This window comes from Triturus cristatus, chromosome 4_2 (assembly GCF_964204655.1).
Source record: "Triturus cristatus chromosome 4_2, aTriCri1.1, whole genome shotgun sequence".
Classification (NCBI taxonomy): domain Eukaryota; kingdom Metazoa; phylum Chordata; class Amphibia; order Caudata; family Salamandridae; genus Triturus; species Triturus cristatus.
The window spans coordinates 763,515,390-763,535,521 of NC_140586.1; the positions used below are offsets into that span (position 1 = coordinate 763,515,390).

The 20,132-nt window shown below is 45.6% G+C and overlaps 1 protein-coding gene across 4 annotated transcripts in view; it reads right to left on the reverse strand.

Moving 5' to 3' along the window:
• The window catches only part of LOC146835006 (sodium/glucose cotransporter 4-like), a 736,053-nt gene that overhangs the window by 294,167 nt on the left and 421,754 nt on the right, over positions 1-20,132 (reverse strand). For all 4 annotated transcript variants that reach the window (XM_085602666.1, XM_085602670.1, XM_085602669.1 and 1 more), the window contains one exon: positions 11,011-11,216. In XM_085602666.1, coding sequence (XP_085458792.1) covers positions 11,011-11,216 — 206 coding nt within the window. The remainder of the gene's footprint in view (positions 1-11,010; positions 11,217-20,132) is intronic.

Sequence of the window (20,132 nt, forward strand, 5' to 3'; positions counted from 1 at the left end):
AAATCGCCCAACGTGGAGTCAATGTCCCCATCACCGCCTCATCTCTTCCCGAGCCCGGGGGTGGGCTTTGGACCTTCCAGACCCCTGGAAATACAAGAACTCCGCCGTTGCAGATACCAGCAATGCCAAGGCCAGCTTTGCGATGCGGGGGCCTCTGAAGTGCGGTTCTGGCTTGCGCGCTGAAATGCCACAGGAAACTCTTTCACACAAAGAGCAGAGGCCAAAACAGGGGAACTTCTGGAGGCATCTTTATTCAGCAAATTGGCGAATGCATTTCGGCTTGTTTAGCCTTCTTCAGCGCCAGGAATATGACAGGGAAGCCGGCCCCATCGTGGATTTGAATGTCCTGCCACATACCGATTGGTTGTAGTCCGCTCCACCCTTCAGGCAGTCCCCTCATGCACCTGATGGCAATCATATGATGCGACGGAACTGCGAGTCCCAGAATGCTGTGTTTATTCCGGTAAGTAACACGGGGGTGATGACAATTCATAGCGGGTAATGGGACACCACGATGAAGCTCGTGCTCGTTTCCTGTTGTTCACTAGAATTGGGGCGACTCCTCGAGTCCCCCAACCGCATCTACCCCCAAAGTTCAGGAGTCCAATTAGCGGGGGCAACTAACTATAACTTTCCATAAAACCTATGTTTTTTTTAGTGAATTTCTAAGGTTTTTAAAATGCTAATTTCAAACTATAACGTGCCTGAAACCTATGGTTTTTTCAGTGAAAAAAAAATGTATATATATATATATATATATATATATATATATATATATATATATATATATATATATATATCAGCAAAACGCTTGCTCTACTTCTCCTTGCTGAGCTGCTAGAAAAAGCGAGAATGGACCCAACTTGGTGCTTAGTTGATTTTATTATGCAAGCACACCTTCCACCATGACGCGTTTCGGCAGCTCCTCTGCCTTGATCACATGCACAAAAAACAAGAGAGGCCCAATACTGGAAATGTGGCTTTATTTCGAAATCCAGCAGCCCAACATACTTCCTTTTCCTAACGTTTCGTCATCACTAGCCTTGGTCACCGGTGGAAGTCAAGCAAATTACTCGCTCGTGCGTGCTTTCTAAGTACTTGATCACGTGACTGAGAGTGCAAAAATACAAGTCCCACGGTGCATTGTGAATTCCTTCGAGTAGAAGATCAGGAAGTCCTCAAATATTTCGCCAAATATTCAATGTTCTTACTTGGCAATGACACTGTTAAATGTGGAATATTAATGAAAGCAAACAGTCAGATGAGTATGAATCTCTCGCATAGTGCTGTCATTCTGCAGATGGCTTCGAAACAAACCTCATTCACCAGCACGATCATAGAGGGAAATAATCCATCTTGAATCCCTTCCAACACGCGCTCATTTTTTCACAGTGGCTTCCTTAGTAGGCTGAGCGCGTGAGTGGGTCATGCTCCTCAATAAATATCCAAGCAACATTTTTCTGATTCCGGAGCCCCCGACCCTTCAGGGCGGCCTATAACAATGGGCTCGGAACAGCCCATCAAAGCACCTTCATGCACAAAAACAAGAGAGGCCAAATACTGGAAATGTGGCTTTATTTCGAAATCCAGCAGCCCAGCATGCTTCCTTTTCCTAACGTTTCGGCATCACTAGCCTTGGTCACAGGTGAAAGTCAAGCAAATTACTCGCTCGTGCGTGCATTATAAGTACTTGATCACGTGACTGAGAGTGCAAAAATACAAGTCCCACAGTGCATTGTGAATTCCTTTGAGTACAAGATCTGGAAGTCCTCATATATTTCGCCAAAAATTCAATTTTCTTACTTGGCAATGACACTTTTAAAATGTGGAATATTAATAAAAGCAAACAGTCAGGTGAGTATGAATCTCTCGCATAGTGCTGTCATTCTGCAGATGGCTTCGAAACAAACCTCATTCACCAGCACGATCATAGAGGGTAATAATCCATCTTGAATCCCTTCCAACACGCGCTCATTTTTTCACAGTGGCTTCCTTAGTAGGCTGAGCGCGTGAGTGGGTGATGCTCCTCAATAAATATCCAAGCAACATTTTTCCGATTCCGGAGCCCCCGACCCTTCAGGGCGGCCTCTAACAATGGGCTCGGAACAGTCCATCAAAGCACCTTCATGCAAAAAAACAAGAGAGGCCCAATACTGGAAATGTGGCTTTATTTCGAAATCCAGCAGCCCAGCATGCTTCCTTTTCCTAACGTTTCGGCATCACTAGCCTTGGTCACAGGTGGAAGTCAAGCAAATTACTCACTCGTGCGTGCTTTAGAAGTACTTGATCACGTGACTGAGAGTGCAAAAATACAAGTCCCACAGTGCATTGTGAATTCCTTCGAGTACAAGATCTGGAAGTCCTCATATATTTCGCCAAATATTCAATGTTCTTACTTGGCAATGACACTGTTAAATGTGGAATATTAATAAAAGCAAACAGTCAGGTGAGTATGAATCTCTCGCATAGTGCTGTCATTCTGCAGATGGCTTCGAAACAAACCTCATTCACCAGCACGATCATAGAGGGAAATAATCCATCTTGAATCCCTTCCAACACGCCCTCATTTTTTCACAGTGGCTTCCTTAGTAGGCTGAGCGCGTGAGTGGGTCATGCTCCTCAATAAATATCCAAGCAACATTTTTCCGATTCCGGAGCCCCCGACCCTTCAGGGCGACCTCTAACAATGGGCTCGGAACAGCCCATCAAAGCACCTTCATGCACAAAAACAAGAGAGGCCAAATACTGGAAATGTGGCTTTATTTCGAAATCCAGCAGCCCAGCATGCTTCCTTTTCCTAACGTTTCGGCATCACTAGCCTTGGTCACAGGTGGAAGTCAAGCAAATTACTCGCTTGTTCGTGCTTTATAAGTACTTGATCACGTGACTGAGAGTGCAAAAATACAAGTCCCACAGTGCATTGTGAATTCCTTCGAGTACAAGATCTGGAAGTCCTCATATATTTCGCCAAAAATTCAATGTTCTTACTTGGCAATGACACTTTTAAAATGTGGAATATTAATAAAAGCAAACAGTCAGGTGAGTATGAATCTCTCGCATAGTGCTGTCATTCTGCAGATGGCTTCGAAACAAACCTCATTCACCAGCACGATCATAGAGGGTAGTAATCCATCTTGAATCCCTTCCAACACGCGCTCATTTTTTCACAGTGGCTTCCTTAGTAGGCTGAGCGCGTGAGTGGGTGATGCTCCTCAATAAATATCCAAGCAACATTTTTCCGATTCCGGAGCCCCCGACCCTTCAGGGCGGCCTCTAACAATGGGCTCGGAACAGTCCATCAAAGCACCTTCATGTACAAAAACAAGAGAGGCCCAATACTGGAAATGTGGCTTTATTTCGAAATCCAGCAGCCCAGCATGCTTCCTTTTCCTAACGTTTCGGCATCACTAGCCTTGGTCACAGGTGGAAGTCAAGCAAATTACTCGCTCGTGCGTGCTTTATAAGTACTTGATCACGTGACTGAGAGTGAAAAAATACAAGTCCCACAGTGCATTGTGAATTCCTTCGAGTACAAGATCTGGAAGTCCTCATATATTTCGTCAAAAATTCAATGTTCTTACTTGGCAATGACACTGTTAAATGTGGAATATTAATAAAAGCAAACAGTCAGGTGAGTATGAATCTCTCGCATAGTGCTGTCATTCTGCATATGGCTTTGAAACAAACCTCATTCACCAGCACGATCATAGAGGGAATTAATCCATCTTGAATCCCTTCCATGTCTATGTTTTAAATTGAATTTATATATGAATATATATGTATGTGTGTATGTGTGTATTTTTTTAAAATTTAAAATAGCTATAAGGTTTCTACCCATATCTGTAGGGATGGGATGCAAAGGGTATTGAAGTGTTGGGTGGGAAAGTCTATTAAAAACTAAAAATTCATTTTATTACCTCAACATTAATGTTTAAACAATAAATTAAAGTCCAACAATAATATTATCTAAAAAATATATATTTTTAATGCTTAAATAATATATGAGGATTAATGTTTAAACATTAGTATACTACACATTTAATAACTTTGTTAATAATAGCATGGGTATGTAAAATGTGTAACATATTTTATTAAAATAGAACAACATTTTCCATACCTTTTAGAAATAACAAAACATTTGAAATAATTTTACAGGCAAATACAAATAACCACTCCCAGTTTTTTAACAAAATATTTATTAAAACAATTTTAAAAAATCTGTAAAAAATTACAATAAATTCTTAAATACATAACTTCTTTTATAAAAATATAACATATTATTTACATAATGTATAACATATTTTTAGGACGAGCCTAGCAGCTCGCATGCGCTGCTCTGCAAGGTATGTATTATCCAGAATAGGGCTTGAAGGACTGCTCAAGTTTTCTATTGGCTCCTGTTACTTAGTGCCCATCATAAAGGGTTGCTTTTGTTTGGTGGATATGCTTAGTTCGTCCCACCTTTTGGTGTTTTCTACCCTTCCATGCGACTGCCCCTGTTACTGTGTTCTTCCTGGTTTTTTCATTTATGACCTTTTGTGCACTCTTTTCTAGTTTGACTCGTCTGTGTAGAAGCATGGCGCCCACTTCAAGGACAACTATCCACTCACTGGACTCTCGTTCTCTTCACTACGAGCTGACTCCTCATATCCTCCACCCCGCCAGCCCGGCTGCCTCATTTACCATCAAGTGAGGCTTCTCCCCACCACTGACTCTCTCCTCCTACTCTAGTTTGTAGGCGGCTTCTTCCCAGTCTGGCAGTCTCCTTCTGCCTTTAGCAGCTCTCCTTTCTACCTCCTTGAGAGCCTCTTCCTCCCTGTCCATGGCACCTCCCCTCTCCAGCTGTGAGCATACTTGGTAAAAGGTTTCCCATGTTCATCAGGCTCATCGCTTCTTCTTCCCTAATTCCCTAAACAGGAATATGATTTGTAAATACAATTTAGTTCCTTTCTGATCAGCCAGTACAAACAGTCGCCCAAAACTGCTGGTTACACGTGGGGTGCACCATCCTTTCTGCTAAGGCCCTGTGTGAGTTCATCAGGCTCCTCGCTTCTCCCCCCGCAGTTTAGTTTGTGTCTGTACATGGCATGATTTACTAGCAGTGTTTGCTACCACACACACTCTTAAAAGCACTAGTCATGGAGCATCAAAGTTGTTGTTTCTGCCTGAGGCATGTGTCAGCGTGAGTGCATTCTGTGCCCATTGCACTTTATTACTATTTTAACGTGATTGTTAGGCACAATTCACACCACTGTTTAGTAGCCGACAGGACATGCAGTTAAGTAGCTGTTTTGTGCCGCCATTCTTACCCACCGCTGTTATTGCTCATGCCACACTGCTGCTATCTACCCCCGTTCTTTGTAGGGACCCAGCCAATTGTAATGTGTGTACCAGAGGGCAGAACACAAGAAAGGCGTCGACATAAATGAAGTGCCAAAATCAAATATAGCTTGCCCATAAAAATTTGAGTGTATTGTTCAGGAGCAATGCCTTTTCTGGGTTGCGCTTTCGAAGAACACAGATTGTAACATTCTTTCGGTGAATTGTGTGAGTTTATAATTATCAGGCGCATTGAGTCAACAAGAGCCATGTTTAGTCAGAACCTTGTGACTCTTTCAGCCTAGTATATCAAGATCGGGTGATCAGATTTCAACATTGTGGCATATGTTTCATAGTTAGTAGTCACTGAGAAACTTTACTTCTTTGCTTTGAAAGGCAGATTGCAAGTACCTACACTTCTCAGCAGAGGTTGAGCTATTTCAATGGAAGAGTACAGACACTTACTTCTGTCAGTAGTATGTAAAAAAAAGAATCTGTAAATAGAGGGCATTTTGATTCTGCTATGATCAAAATGTAAGTTCCATTCATATAGAGCAAATACAGCAAACTTTCTGCCATATACCTCTCTTTTGAATGAAGTGACTGGAATGTGTCTTGTGGTGGGATAAAGAACATAGATGTCCTAAAGGCATAATCCAGTTTCTCAGCACAGGAGCATCCCCACCTCAGTAGCAACTCAGCACCAATGCATTACCACCCCATCAGCAACTCAGCACCAATGCATTACCACTTCAGCATCAGTGCAGCACCACCTCAGAACAGCACCAACTCAGGATCACTCAGCACCACCTGACCACCAGATCAGCACCACTTGAGCACCAGCCCAGCACCACCACCTCAGTATGACTGAGCATCACTCAGAACCACCTCAGCACAAGCACACCACCACCTCAGCACCACTTCAGTAGAACTCAGCACCAGTGCAGCACAACTTGGCACCAGCACAGCACATAAGCACCAGCACAGTATCAGTGCAGTACCACCTCAGCATCAACAAAGAACACTTCAATATCAGCACCGTACCATCATATCATTAGCACAGCACCACCTCCACATCAGTGCACCACCACCACTGCAGCGCCTACTCAGTATCAGTGCAGCACCACCTCAGCATCAGCACAGAATCACCTCGACATAGCACCAACTCAGCGCCACCTGAGCACCAGGGCAGCACCACCACTTCAGCATGACTCAGCACTACTTCAGCATGACCATGATTCAGCACCACCTCAGTATCACTCAGCATCACCTGACCACCAACACAGCACCACCTCTGCAGCATCAGCAGAGCATCCTCTCAGCATCAGCAAATCACAACCTCCTCAACAGTGCACCACCACCAGTGCAGAACCAACTTAGCAAGAGCGCAGCACCACCTGAGCACCAGTGCAGCATCACCTCAACATCAGCAGAGCACCATCTCAGCACAGCACCACCAGAGCAGCCCCAACTTAGAACCAGCAGAGCTCTTTCAGCACAAGGTCAGCCCCACTGCAGCACCACTTCAGCATCAGCACAGCACCACCTCAGCAGCAGCACAATGTAACCTCAGCACAGCACCAACTCAGCATCCTTTATCACCAGTGCAGCACCAACACCACAGCATCACTCATCACCACCATTTCAGCATCACTCAGCACCACCTCGGTATCACTCAGCATCACATGAGCATCACCTCTGCACCAGGACACCACCACCTCACATCACTCAGCACCACCTAAGTATCAGTCAGCATCCCCACCACCTCAACTCCATCAGCACCACCTGAGTATCATTCGGCATCACCACTAGCTCAACATTAGTCAACACCACTTGAGTATCATTCAGCATCACCTGACCATCACTTACACACCAGGCACCACCTCCTCAGTATCACCAAGCACTCCTTCATTCTGCCATCAGAATCTGGCATCTGTTGATTCTCCTCTAGTGTCCCTCCGCTGCTCGTATTGTAATTCAAGTATTATTGCTCAACCTCCCCCTCCAGTTGTTTATGCCCTCCCCCCCAAAACCCCCAAAAAGCTGTAACAAACAAGCATTAGAACAGGTAGGAAGAAGTTGCCAGCATTGCAAGGACAAAGAAACTAGTAGACAATTTTGTACATTAATTCTTTTTTTAATGGGTCGTTCAGTTGTACATAATGTCTTCTTGGTTAAAAATAAGTTAACACAAATGCTTATAACACTTTTTTATTATAACTTTTCAACATGCTTCTCAGCAGCCACAATGCTCTACAGCATAGTTTAAAGAAATTGGCAAAGCCAATAGCTCTAGCTATGCACTTATAAGTTATAAGGTCCCAAAGGCTATTCCAATGTTTCTTATAAAATTCTTTTTAACGAATTTACCCATATTTTCTCATTGACTTCAATGGGGATAATTGTCCTTTTTTTCTTTTTTCTTTCAGCCTTGCCGTTCGCGGTTTTCCATCTGTTTCTAAGGTCGGTGGAGTCAAGATCGGAAGCAAGGAAGAGCTGTGGTCAGGTAAGTAAAGTTTACTTAATACAGCTGATTTGACTGCAACGCACTGTGTTTCCGAAGCCGAGTGTGGCTTAAAGATACGCCCGGGGGGGCGGACTTTGTTTAATAAAGAGCAGGTGTTCAAAATTAGAACAAGTTGCCTCGTTTCACATTTCAGGAGGCTCGTGAGCAAGGGTGGTGGCCCGAAATGCGTTGAGCCGTGTGTTCTGATGGAAGACTGCAAGCTGACTCTGCTAGGGCCCTCATTGGATGATGTGAACTCCGGGTGGCCTCCTCACTTTGGGCAACCTGTTTGATTGATGTTTTGCGGCCAGGCTCGGTCGCGAGGAAAGCATGCTGCAGATTTGCAGAACCAGGCACTGGGAAACCCAAGTGTCATGATGGAGCAGAGTTCTTCGATAAAGAGTGGGTTACATAATCCAGCGGACTCACCTTTCGCTTTCCAATGACCCTCTGGGGTTTTTATGAACTGTAATTATGGACAATGGCACAACCCACTGGGGTAATACAGCTGATTTTGACTGCAACTACCAGAAGGCACTGTGTTGCCAATGCCGGGGGGGCGACTTTGTTTCATAAAGAGCAGGTGTTTAAAATCAGAACAAGTTGCCTCGTTTCCACATCTCATGGAACGTCACAAAAACTGATGTTTCAACAGCGCAAGGGGCATCATAAATGAGGCCCTTTACCTTGTGTAATCATTTGTGTTTATTTTTTTTCTCAGTGTCTGATCTCCACACAGCTGATTAGTTGCATTGAGTTAAATTATTTTGCAGACAACAGTGTGTATACTCAAAGTTGCCCATTCAATTCGCTTGAAAACAGATAGAATACCAAGCTCCAAAACTTGTGGGATTAATAGATTAATATGTAAGCCTTTTCAAAGCATGTTGCTTTCTATGATTTCTAGCTGCTTAGCTGAACTATGTGCAAAGAAAAATGAGCAATACAAGATCACAGAGATCAATATTGCCAAAATGGTAAAAGAGAGCTATCTCCATAACATTTATTAAAAAGGAGACAAATTGACACAACATTATGTGTGCGATTGGACACATCATGAGTAAAAGTTAGATGACTATCAAATAAAATTCCCAAATAATGGTAATATGATAGAGCTTCTAATTTGACCTTCTCTCTTGACGATGATTTAGAATTCTGGCTGTTTCTGAAAATGAGGATTTTTTTGTAGCGTTCATTCTCAAACAAATTGTTTACCTATCTACTTTTAAGACATCCAAAAAATGTTGTTGGCCAATCAGTGTCTGAGTGGTAATAATCAAATCATCCGAACAGACAAGAAAATAGATATTAGCACTACCAAGGCATTGGGGAAGGCATCTGGGGCATGCTAAATTGGCAGCAAGCTTTGCAGTATACAGCACCCTTTAATTAATCCATTGGCAGTTTTAAGTTCGGGTGGTAGAGTACCACTTCTGTCCACTTGCACCTATATGCTAGAATGTAAAGCACAAATGAGTGCTAGTATAGACTGTTCAGTTCACATCCCTCCGTGTCCCACCAGGGCTGAAATTTGACTCCCCTAATGAATGTTGCACCATAGTCAATGAAACAGCAGTCCATCCTTCTGTTGTCAGCCAGAGATGAACATGTCATCAAATATCTGGAGGTTTCAATAACCACCATTCATGCCCCTTTCCTAAAACCAGCCTGAATGAACAACAATCATTTATTTTTGTTCAATCAAGCTCTTTAAGTCATGCAAAAGGGTTGCTGTCTTTATTAATAATGGTAGCAAGAATTAGCTAGCCTTAATGTCCTATCAGAAAATTGATTCTCCCGCTGCAGTTTAGACAAAGTAGTGGCAGTTTTGAAAAGCTCTCTAGTTGAATTTTGGCTGCCTCTATTTTAGTGGTAAAGTACTTCATTAAGGTGATTTTAAGTGATATTCTGTATTTAGCTAGGGCTAGTATATAATTGGGTGTGCCCTGCTCACTGTAGTCTAACCTCTATGTGCATTCTAGATGCCTGCACTTAGCTTTTATGAATGTAAATTCTGTATTGTACCAGGTGCCTGAGGCTTGATTTCTTCAATATTTGCTTGATTTGTCTGGGGCCAGTAGGTCAATTGCTGATCTGATCCAGCTATCAAGATTATCATCACCCTTATTGCCCTGTGTCCTACTTATAAAGTAGGGCATAGGTTAATGGTCTTGCCTTTGTATCTTTTCCACATGAAATAAACCTAGCAGATTGATTTTGAGCTGTTGGACCTTAGGTTAAGGTGGAGGTGCCTCAGATGAAACTTTGGTAAATACAATGGTCCTCTAAGACTACAGGTTTTGTGTCATCCAGTTGTTCCCTTATTCACGAAATCTGACACAGATAAATAATTTCAAGTTCTGTTGGTGTGGTGAAAGTTCAGAGTACATATGTTATACCTGAATAGATTTTTTCTATATAAAGTTAGGCTTCATCCTAAAAGTGATCATTTTATACAATCTACTAAGAAATTATGTCTAAAAAAAATCATATTTTTATTGGATTTGCAGGAATTTACAAAGGTTTTTTATGCCATAATCTGCACTGTCTCACACTACAGCTATTCATGAACCTGTGAAATTCCAAGCATCATACATATAATACAGAGCAGCTCTGCAACAGTGCTCTGTATTATATGTATGATTCTTGGAATTTCACAGGTTCATTGGATTTAAATGATTTTTCGAAGTGCTTCCTACATTAAAATGCATTTACTAACTCTGAAACATGTAGTGATAGGATTGATAAAATTGTGCTAATGTATCATTATCACCACATAAAATCCTACAAATGCCAACTACATTGGTCTCAGGGATCAGTTTGTAGTGGTCCTCTGTCCCAGGTACAGATTCAAATTAGTGAGGTTAAGAACTCTTTTACTTGTGTGCCCATTGTTATAAAACATAATACTTTCCCTCAAAGCTAAGTTGTTCTTGGAACTTCAACAGAATCTGAAAATTAAAAGATGTTCATAAAAGTGGCCGAAGAATATAAAATCCTCAGAAGCCAAATTATTAGGTCCTTATCTCTAGCAATCATTTCACTCCCAATTAAGCACGGTCAATGCAAATAAAGTTGAAAGTGAACAAATGAATCAAGGATTATTGCAGTTCCTTAAATCAATGCATAACTGAATTGAAGATATTACATAAGTACAAAAATTGTAAAAAAAAAGTGGCCTTTACCTGGTCCGCACACCAAACCCATGTCGCAATTACAGTAAGGCCAAATATCAGTCCTGGCCAAGGAAGGTCACCTGTGACAGCATCCCTGAACATGTGAAATGAATCAGCACGTGGAAGGTGGCAGGTGGTGTTAGGTACTGTCACATTGGGAATTGCTGTCATGTACTTTTCCGCAAGTCCAGGATACCAACCAATTTCATTAAATGCTGAAAAAAAATGGAATGATCTTTGACTCTACAGAAATACAGACCTATACCTAATGTGTGTAGAAAATTAAAACCAGGTAAGGGTTGTTGTCTCTAAACTTCAGAGTTGATTTTTGTGAAAAAGGATTATTTTATAAAAAGAATGTTTACCTTTTCACAAACCCCACAAATAGATTTTCTTGGAATAGATACATTTCTGATATTTCTAAAATACCAAGGGCCTGATTATGAGTTTGGCAGTCCAATGGACCGCCAAACCCATGGTGGCAGTCCAACAGCCCTAATACAAGTAGGACAGTGGGACCGCCATGGGACTGCTGCAGTCGCCAGGAATAAGTAATCTCTGGTGGTTTTGCAGCAATTTGAGGCCCCTCATATGCTGCCGGTGCTGCTGCTGCACCACCAAACATTTTATAAGTTTCCTCACAGCCACAGTTTTCATGGTAGTGAGCAAACAAAGTGGGCTCTTCAGGGCCTTTGCGCCAGGGGATGCATATAAGGGGCACATGGTTTGCCTCCCTGTATGCATGCACACCCAATTAATGCAAGGCATGGACGTGACAGTCCATGCCCTGCGGGAACTGCCTTTGAAGGTCCCATAGTGGGGCATTTTTAATAGGCACTGCCTGGAATGCCAAAGGACCGCCCGCCAGACCAGGAGGAAACTCCTAATCAGGCAAGCGGTCTGAATATGGGTTTGGCTGTCCGGGAGCAGAACGCTGGCATGGCGGCTCGCTCCAGGACCACCAAACTCGTAATCAGGCCCCAAGTCATAATTATGAAGATACTTATACATATATGGGGAATGGGTGTTATTTACCTAGCACCACACAGCTAAACCATCCCAAACAATCACAAAAACTAGTGTTTCCATGCAACACTGTGAGTTTGGAAGTCTGGCCTCTTAGGCTATGGTGGATAAGTAGACCTTTCTCCCATCATCTCGCCATTATTTTCTACATCTGACCTAAATTGTACCCTCCTAGAAATTATTGTTAGTTTGCTATAGTGAAAGACACTCTACTTGCAGAGACAATCTATGCAAGATGGAGACATGTTTTTCATCAGCATTTAGAACACTTGCATATTCTGAAACCTTTCATAAAATATGTACATAGAGCATTTCTAAAAGCATTCCCTCATAACTAAGCCTTAGCAGATTTCAACTTTTACTGATTTGTATAAAGAAAAATACACAAAAACTATGTTAGAATATATTTTTAAAAATAAATATGAAAAAATAGCATTCTTTTTGGTGACTAAAGCCTGCTATCATTCAGGATTACCAAGCCAATACCCGTACAAATTAACAGGATGAAGTGCAACAAAAAGTGATGAAATGCTCTTTAATGATTTTATATAAAGAAGTATTTCTTATTTCCCTTGTATAATCCTTGAAGGAGGCCTAAAATCTCTGGTTTGATCTTTAACGATGATAGTCAATAAGCTATTAACTCCTAGTAGGCCTACAGTAATCCCTAATCTTTGCCCGAGCTGTGCCTCCATTCCCTCATGACCCTTATGCCCTAAACATAACCCACCAACCAATTTGGGAAAACGCAATCTAACAAGACACTTGCTTTCTTCTGAAGCACAGACCCGTAGAACTGTAGGTAATGGCTCAATTGCAGGTGCCTCGAGTTCAACTGGCATCAAGCACTAGCCTCAAAGGGAATATATTTCCATCACTTACCAGCTGATGCTCCCAGGAGCCTGCATGATTAATCTATCTCTAAATAGGGGGAAACATCTAGTTAATGGCTACATTAAAATTATAAACATCCACAAGCTAATCCCCTGCTCAACACGGGAGACAGAAGAGAGGTTAAAAAACAAGATGAAACATTAGATCAGTCATATTTGGGGGTGTGGCTCTGTTATATGGGATGACATTGTTAGTGTTAAAAGTTCAGGCTGTTCTAATTCTGGTTTCCATCTTTGACTTAGTTATATGTTCTGACATGGCTGACATTCTGGTTGACCTTGATCACAGAACTAATCCACCAGGTAATTCCAACATATAGTTCAAATATACTAGACCTCGAGAACTAATCCACCAGGTAATTCCAACATATAGTTCAAATATATTAGACCTCGAGCCGCTTTTAGTACCAATGGCCCTGCTTTGCCTACCAATCATAAAGATTGACTTGGAGAAGCATCCCAGGGAGACTTACAGGAGACCCACTTGGCGCTACAGAATGCCAGTCCATTTTATGTTAGTGGGGATAATACAGAGTCTGACCAACCTCTCAATTTACGCATCATAAATACCGCTAGTGTACTTACCCCATTCTGGGTATGGTTTCACAGCAGTGCTATCTATAAGTAAGGCCTCTCAGTGATTTCTTGGAATTTTGCTGCAGTCAAATCAAAACTTATTGAGCAAGAACAGTACTCCTCTATCAGAAAATATGATGTTTGCTTATTCTGGGGGACCTGGGCACTGAACAAAATCTTCATTGAGGGGTTTAGGAGTGGAGGGTTTATTGATACTGATAAAGACTGACATTATGTGTACCCACAAATTGTTGAATGTAGATTTACCTGATTGAATGGGGGTAATACTTGAATTCCCAACCGGTTTGAAAATTGGTGTTGCTAAATATAAATTCAAGGTCTATGCCTTCGAATAGCCAATCACTGATTAGATCTCTTTTAGACAATTTGATGGTTCAGTTCCAGCAGAATCCTAACGTGATTGTAGCTGGTGATTTTAATTCTTCATTTGAACCCACTCAATTCCTTAGTATAATAACAGAAAAAGCTGATGATCAATTGGACATCCCTAGCCTTCAGGGTAAATCTCATCACTGTCCCTCCAATGTTTTTTTTTTTCTTCTTTTTCTTTTCAAAAAACAAGGAACAAAGATGGTCAGTAGATTTTCCCATTAGAGTCATTATAACACCAGTAACATACATTGACAGTGTGGGACATAGTTTCATTTGAATTTGCTATCGAAGTATAATATGTTCAGTCTATAGTCTCCAAGCTGGACCGGTGGGCCTGTGGAGGCTCACAGATGTCAGTCACCTCTATATTCGTTCCAATTTGACCATACCTCCCCCCACTTCCGAGGGCACCCTCGCGCCGTATACACAGTCTTCTCCTGCAGCATACACCAATCCATGTCTTTTTGCCATTTGGCTAATTTCGGCAGAGCGGATGCACCCCAAAGGCGGGCGATGTTTCTTTTTGCCACCATTTGCCCAAGTGTGACCCAGATTTTCCCTTTCGTAGGCAAGTCTGTGGGTTCCCAGATGTTCAAGAGGCATCTCTTAGCCTCTGGGCGTATGTCTACCCCCATACTTCCTGCATGCAATACACTACACGCCTCCAGTATCTCCGCACACTCGGGCAATCCCACAGTATATGGAAGAAAGAGCCTGTCTCACTGCAGCCCCGCCTGCAGAGCCCCTCCCCCCTCTTCCCATCGCCTGTAGTCTAGTGCAGGAGATGTATACTCTATGCAGTATTTTAAGTTGTATGAGCCTAAGTCTAGCCGAAATCGCCACCTCCCTAGGGGATGACAGCGTAATCACCCATTCCTCATCATCGATCACAAGTCCATCGGCCACCCACTTCTCTTTAAGGCACCTGAGTGGATCAGGAGGATTATTTATCAGTTTTTTATATGAGAGGGAGATGGCATGTTCTGGCATATGTCCGTCGAGCAACCTGTCCTCAAGTGGGGAGGCCTGTGGGGGCGTGGTCCCCGGTGGTATGGTTGATTGGAGGGAGTGTCTAATCTGCATATATCTGAAATATTCAGTGTGTGCTAAGTCGTATGTGTCCTGTAAGTAAGTAAAGGATCTGACCCCCTTGGGGCCCCACAGGTCTTTGACCTGTGAGATACCAATAAGGTCCCAGCTATGGAACCCCTTAGTGTGACCCAAGTTGCCCAGCCTCTCCGACGTCCACAGTGGAGTGGCCATGGTCAGAGTATTGGACCAACCCAGCTTACGATGCGCCACATGCCAAATTTGTACCGAGTGTTTCGTCGGTCCTGTGAGCTGATGTTTACCAGGTTTAGAATAGAGCGTGGCTTCATAATTCCCACCTGGGAGTAACCATCTGTCCATCCCGTAACCTGGGTCGTTACCATCACTATACGTCCCTTGGTTGATCCCAGACAGGTGGGCGGCCCAGTAGTACTTGCGGATATCCGGGAGGGCTATCCCTCCATCGTACCATCCCAGTTTGAGTTTGTGCAGCACTATTCTAGGTGTACCTGACCAGAGGAGGACCCGCTGCGCCGCTTCTATTGCCACAAAATAGGAATTCGGTACCAGGTCCGGATAGTTTTGGAGGGCGTAGAGAAACCTAGGAAGTGCCATCATTTTGAAGAGGGCCGCACGGCCCAGCAGGGATAGTGGAAATCTCTGCCAAGTCACGTTGGAGCCGTCGCAGGGGTGGTAGTAGATTATTTTCGTACAGAATAGTCTTGTCTATGGAGACAAAAACTCCGAGGTATTTGAATTCGTCCTCCGCAACGGTGAGTGGGCAGTCGCTGGGAAGCCTGTGGGGGCTGCCATGGAGGACATAGAGGAGAGACTTGCTCCAATTGATGCGGAACCCCGAATTCTTTCCGAAACTAGTGAATATATCCATTGCTGCCACAATAGACCTCCATGGTTTGGATAAGTAAAGGAGGATATCATCAGCGTATAGGGAAATTTTGTCCTCCCATCCATCCGCCCATTGTATCCCTGTGAGGTAGACGTTTTGCCTTATCCACGCCGCAAGTGGCTCAAGGGAGAGCGCAAATAAGAGAGGTGAGAGCGGGCAGCCCTGTCTGGTTCCCCTCTCCAGGGCGAAAACCTTGGAGACCTTGTTGTTAACTACCACCTGGGCCAGGGGCTCCGAGTAGAGAAGACAAACCCATGCTGTAAATTGTGGGCCGAAGCCCAGTTTACGGAGCACCGCTATCATGTAGGGCCATTCTAGGGTGTCAAATGCCATGGTGGCATCAAGCGAAACCACCACCGCATCTTCTTGCATTGCGTGGCACCTCCCCAGTGCACCATTCAGGCGGCGAATGTTGAGCGCCGTGTTGCGATGGGGCATGAAGCCGGACTGGTCCGGGTGGACCAAAGTGGGTAGGACGGATTGAAGCCTATTGCCGAGAGTTTTTGCCAATATTTTCGGTTCTGCATTAAGCAGGGAAATGGGTCTGTATGAGGAACATGACTCCCTTGGTTTCCCTTCTTTTGGTATAGGCACAATAGTGGCTAGGCGTTGATCTCACGGCAGTATTCCTGCCGCTTTGCTCTCTTCAAACATTTGTTTAAGGTGTAAACTAAGGGCGTCCGGTTTTAGCTTGTAAAGCTCAATTGGGAGACCGTTCGGACCAAGAGCTTTGCCCGGGCGAAGGTCTATTATCGCACGCTCCAGTTCGGCTGTGACAAGTGGAGCCTCCAGGGCATCCCGGTCGACATCCGACAGGCATAGCATACGAATATCTGTCAGCAGGGCAACAGAATCCTCCTCCGGACGCTCCGACCCCCTACTATATACCTGCCGGAAGTGCCTTGCAAATTCCGCGGTGATCTCCCGGGGCTCCGTAACCACTGCCCCTGAAGCTGTTTGTATTTCTGGTACCACTTTATTGGTCCTCTGTTTTTTATCGAGCCAGGCTATAAGTTTGCCTGCTTTGTCGCCTTGATCGTAGATCCTGCCCGCCTTGTGTCGAGCCACAGTTTGGGCAGTCTGCGTAACCAGCTCCCTATACTCCGCAGTTTTTAGTCGCAGCCGATGTTGCACCTCTGGCTCCCGATCAGCGCATGCAGCCTCCTCCAGCGCCCTTAGGTCTGATTCAACGGAGTTAATCTGTGCCTCCCTTTCCTTACGGCGGCCTGAAATGGCCGACAGGGCCTCTCCTCTGAGCACTGTTTTAAAAGCTTCCCACAGAGTTACAGAGGAGCTCACCGATCCGACATTTTGTTCGAAATATTGAATTATGGAGCGGGACAGCTTTTTCCTAAGATCCTCATTTTTTAGATACCAGGCGTTTATTGGCAGCACACAGCCCTCCCGGCTATTCCCCATCGTGATGCGTGTCCAGACTGGTGAGTGGTCGGAGATACCACGTGCTAGGTGGGAGGCCTCCCGTATGATCATGTCCTGCTGTAATGGAGTCAATATATAATCTAGGTGGGAGAATGAATGATGTGGGCCGGAGTAGAAGGTGAAGTGCCTGTCCGTGGGGTGCATCAGTCGCCACACGTCTGTGAGCCCGAAGGCATCTAGGAAGTCAGGCAGCAATTTCTGCCCTTGGGGTGTGTCTCTGGGAGGATGTCTTTTCCTGGGTTCCTGAGACCACTGCGTTGAAGTCTCCCCCGATGATCAGCTGACCATCAGGGAGGGAGAGTAGGAGTTTGCCCAGGTCTGTATAGGATTGAGTTCGAAGGCCAGGGGGGATATAAGCGGAAAGGAGATTTAACCTGCGACCCTCCCACCTCCCCAACAGTGCTGCAAAGCGGCCCAGCAGGTCTGTTTCTGAGTGGTCAAGGTGGAGGGGCAGGGAGCAGCGCAGCAGGATCCAGAGGTGAAGCCGGAGTGAACCGCCAAAGTATATCCCCATCTGTTGAGGGCCTGCCATGTATTACCCATCAGGTGTGTTTCCTGCAGGAATACTACATCAGGGAGGTGTCGTTTAACAAATTGCAAGACAATGGTACGTTTGAGCCCATCACCCAGCCCGTTCACATTCCAGCTAAGGACCCCAAGACTCCTCTCCCATCTACTAGCCATATCCGTTACTGTATGAGCTGGCCTGTCCCTGCGCACCGGTGTATTCTTTAACTCTGTTCATAGTAGCAATGTGTGACCATAAAAACCTTCCAACTTTGCTCTTCCGCCCCTTCGAACAGAACCCCCCCACCCTGCTCCCTGCTCTGTAGGTTTCAAACTACCCACTACCCCAATTAGCAGAGCGCCTGTCACCCGACCCCACCCCGGAGAGAGTGAACAGCCCCCCCCGAGGAAACTCTGTTAGGGAGAACATGGGCCGGCCCCAACTCCAGCCGCATACCTGTGTTACCCCAGACTATAGGTCCCTTAAGTCTATGGTGCACTCGAGGATCAGTCACAAAGTCACAGAAGTAATGGGCGGATGGGTCCGCTTCCCCACACCAGTGACACCACACATGACCCCGTGCAAGCATTATACATTACTGTTCAATGAGGCATCTTTTCACAGTCTGAATCCTCATCGTGCCGCTGTGTCTTGGAGCGGGTCCCAGTGTGGACTGTTCGACCTGGAACGCCATGACCTTTGGCTCTGCTCGTCTACCGCTGGTCTCCCCGCCGCAGATCCGGGGGAGGCGGCCCTGGTCTCTCTCCAGTTGTCGTGGTCGTGCCCCACTTGTTCTTCCGGTGCCGCCGCGTCGAGCCACTCCTGGACCACCGCCGGTGCGGTGAAGAAGTGGGTCTTGCCCCCCGCAACGATCTTCAGTTTCGCGGGGAAGAACATCATATATTTGATGCCTCGTTCTCAGAGTGCCGCCTTTACTCCCATGATGGAGCGTCGTTCTTGCTGGACTCGCAGTGTGAAATCAGGAAAGAATCGGATAGTGGCCCCTTCGTATTGCAGGTCTCCCTGTTGTCTGGCCACCTGGAGGATGGCGTCCCGATCCCGATAGTTCAATATTTTGGCAATTATTGTTCTTGGCGGAGCCCCCAGCCTGGGTTTAGGGAGCAGGGCTCGGTGAGCACGCTCGATGGTAAAGATCTTGAAGAGTCTCTTCGGCTTTAAGTGGCGGAGAATTAAGTCTTCCAGAAATAGCTCCACACTTTGCCCCTCCGTTCCTTCCGGCACACCAACTACACGGATATTACTCCGTCGGGCCCTCCCTTCCTGGTCCTCGAGCCTAAGAGCCATTTGGCGGTGCTGGAGGACGAGCTCATTTACTCGCCCCTCGAGCCGTTTTTCCGAGGCCTGTAGTGCCTTGATGTCCGTCTCGTTAGTTCTCCTCTCTCCATGGTCTTGCCAAGATCCGTGCGTAGCAGGTTAACCTCAATGGAGATCTTGTCCATTTTTGTCTCGAGATTAGTGCCTAGCGTCTGTATCGCGGCCATTATGGAAGTCAAGGAGGGCTCCGTTTGGTCTGTGGTGTTTCCCACCGTCGCTCCAGACTGCGTCGGACCAGTTGGCACCGCATACTTATCTAGTTTGTTAGTTTGTGTTGTTGTTCCCACCTTGGGCCGCATGTTGGATATCGGCTCCTTCACCACCAGGCTCTATGCCACCAGCCCGGGTGACGACAATCGCTATTCGTGCCCTGTTACCACTCCTTCACTTGGGCAGTGTGGTAAATCTGCGCGGAAGGCCGGCTCTGTCACCGCACGGGATTTCGCGGTGCACTACACTAGGCCCCAGCCAGCAGCCAAGGGCGCCCCCTTTTTGCAAAGATCAGTTCAGCCCACCATTTATGGCCACAGGACCAGGGCTTCTCTCATCGCGGGCGGGAGGCTTCAAGCGTATCCCTCGCCCTGAGTGTAGGTCTTCCTGTCTCTTATGCGTCACCACCGCCAGGCCCGAGGCTCAGCCGTCAGGCCCACTGCTCGGGTTCTCTGCTCAGCCAGTCTATGGTGCCAAGGGCCGCCGCTCAAGCCGCCACGCCACCAACCTCGCACGCGCCGCCACACACTGGTCCCCGGGACCCCTCCCCGTGTCTGGGGTGTCCGCGTGGCAAAGCATCGCTGGTAGAGCCCGTCTGTCTGCAGGCCGGCCGCACCCACGGGCCGGCAGCGGTGTCAGCCGAGGCCCACGCGGCACCCCCACAGGCTCTTGTGCCCCTCCTCCAGTATGTCCATCGGATCTTGCAAGGTCACAGGCAGGAATGTGGCTTGGCACCTATGCGGGCCCAGCCGCCAGAGATTTGGCCCCGCTACGGCCCAGTGCAGGGTATAGG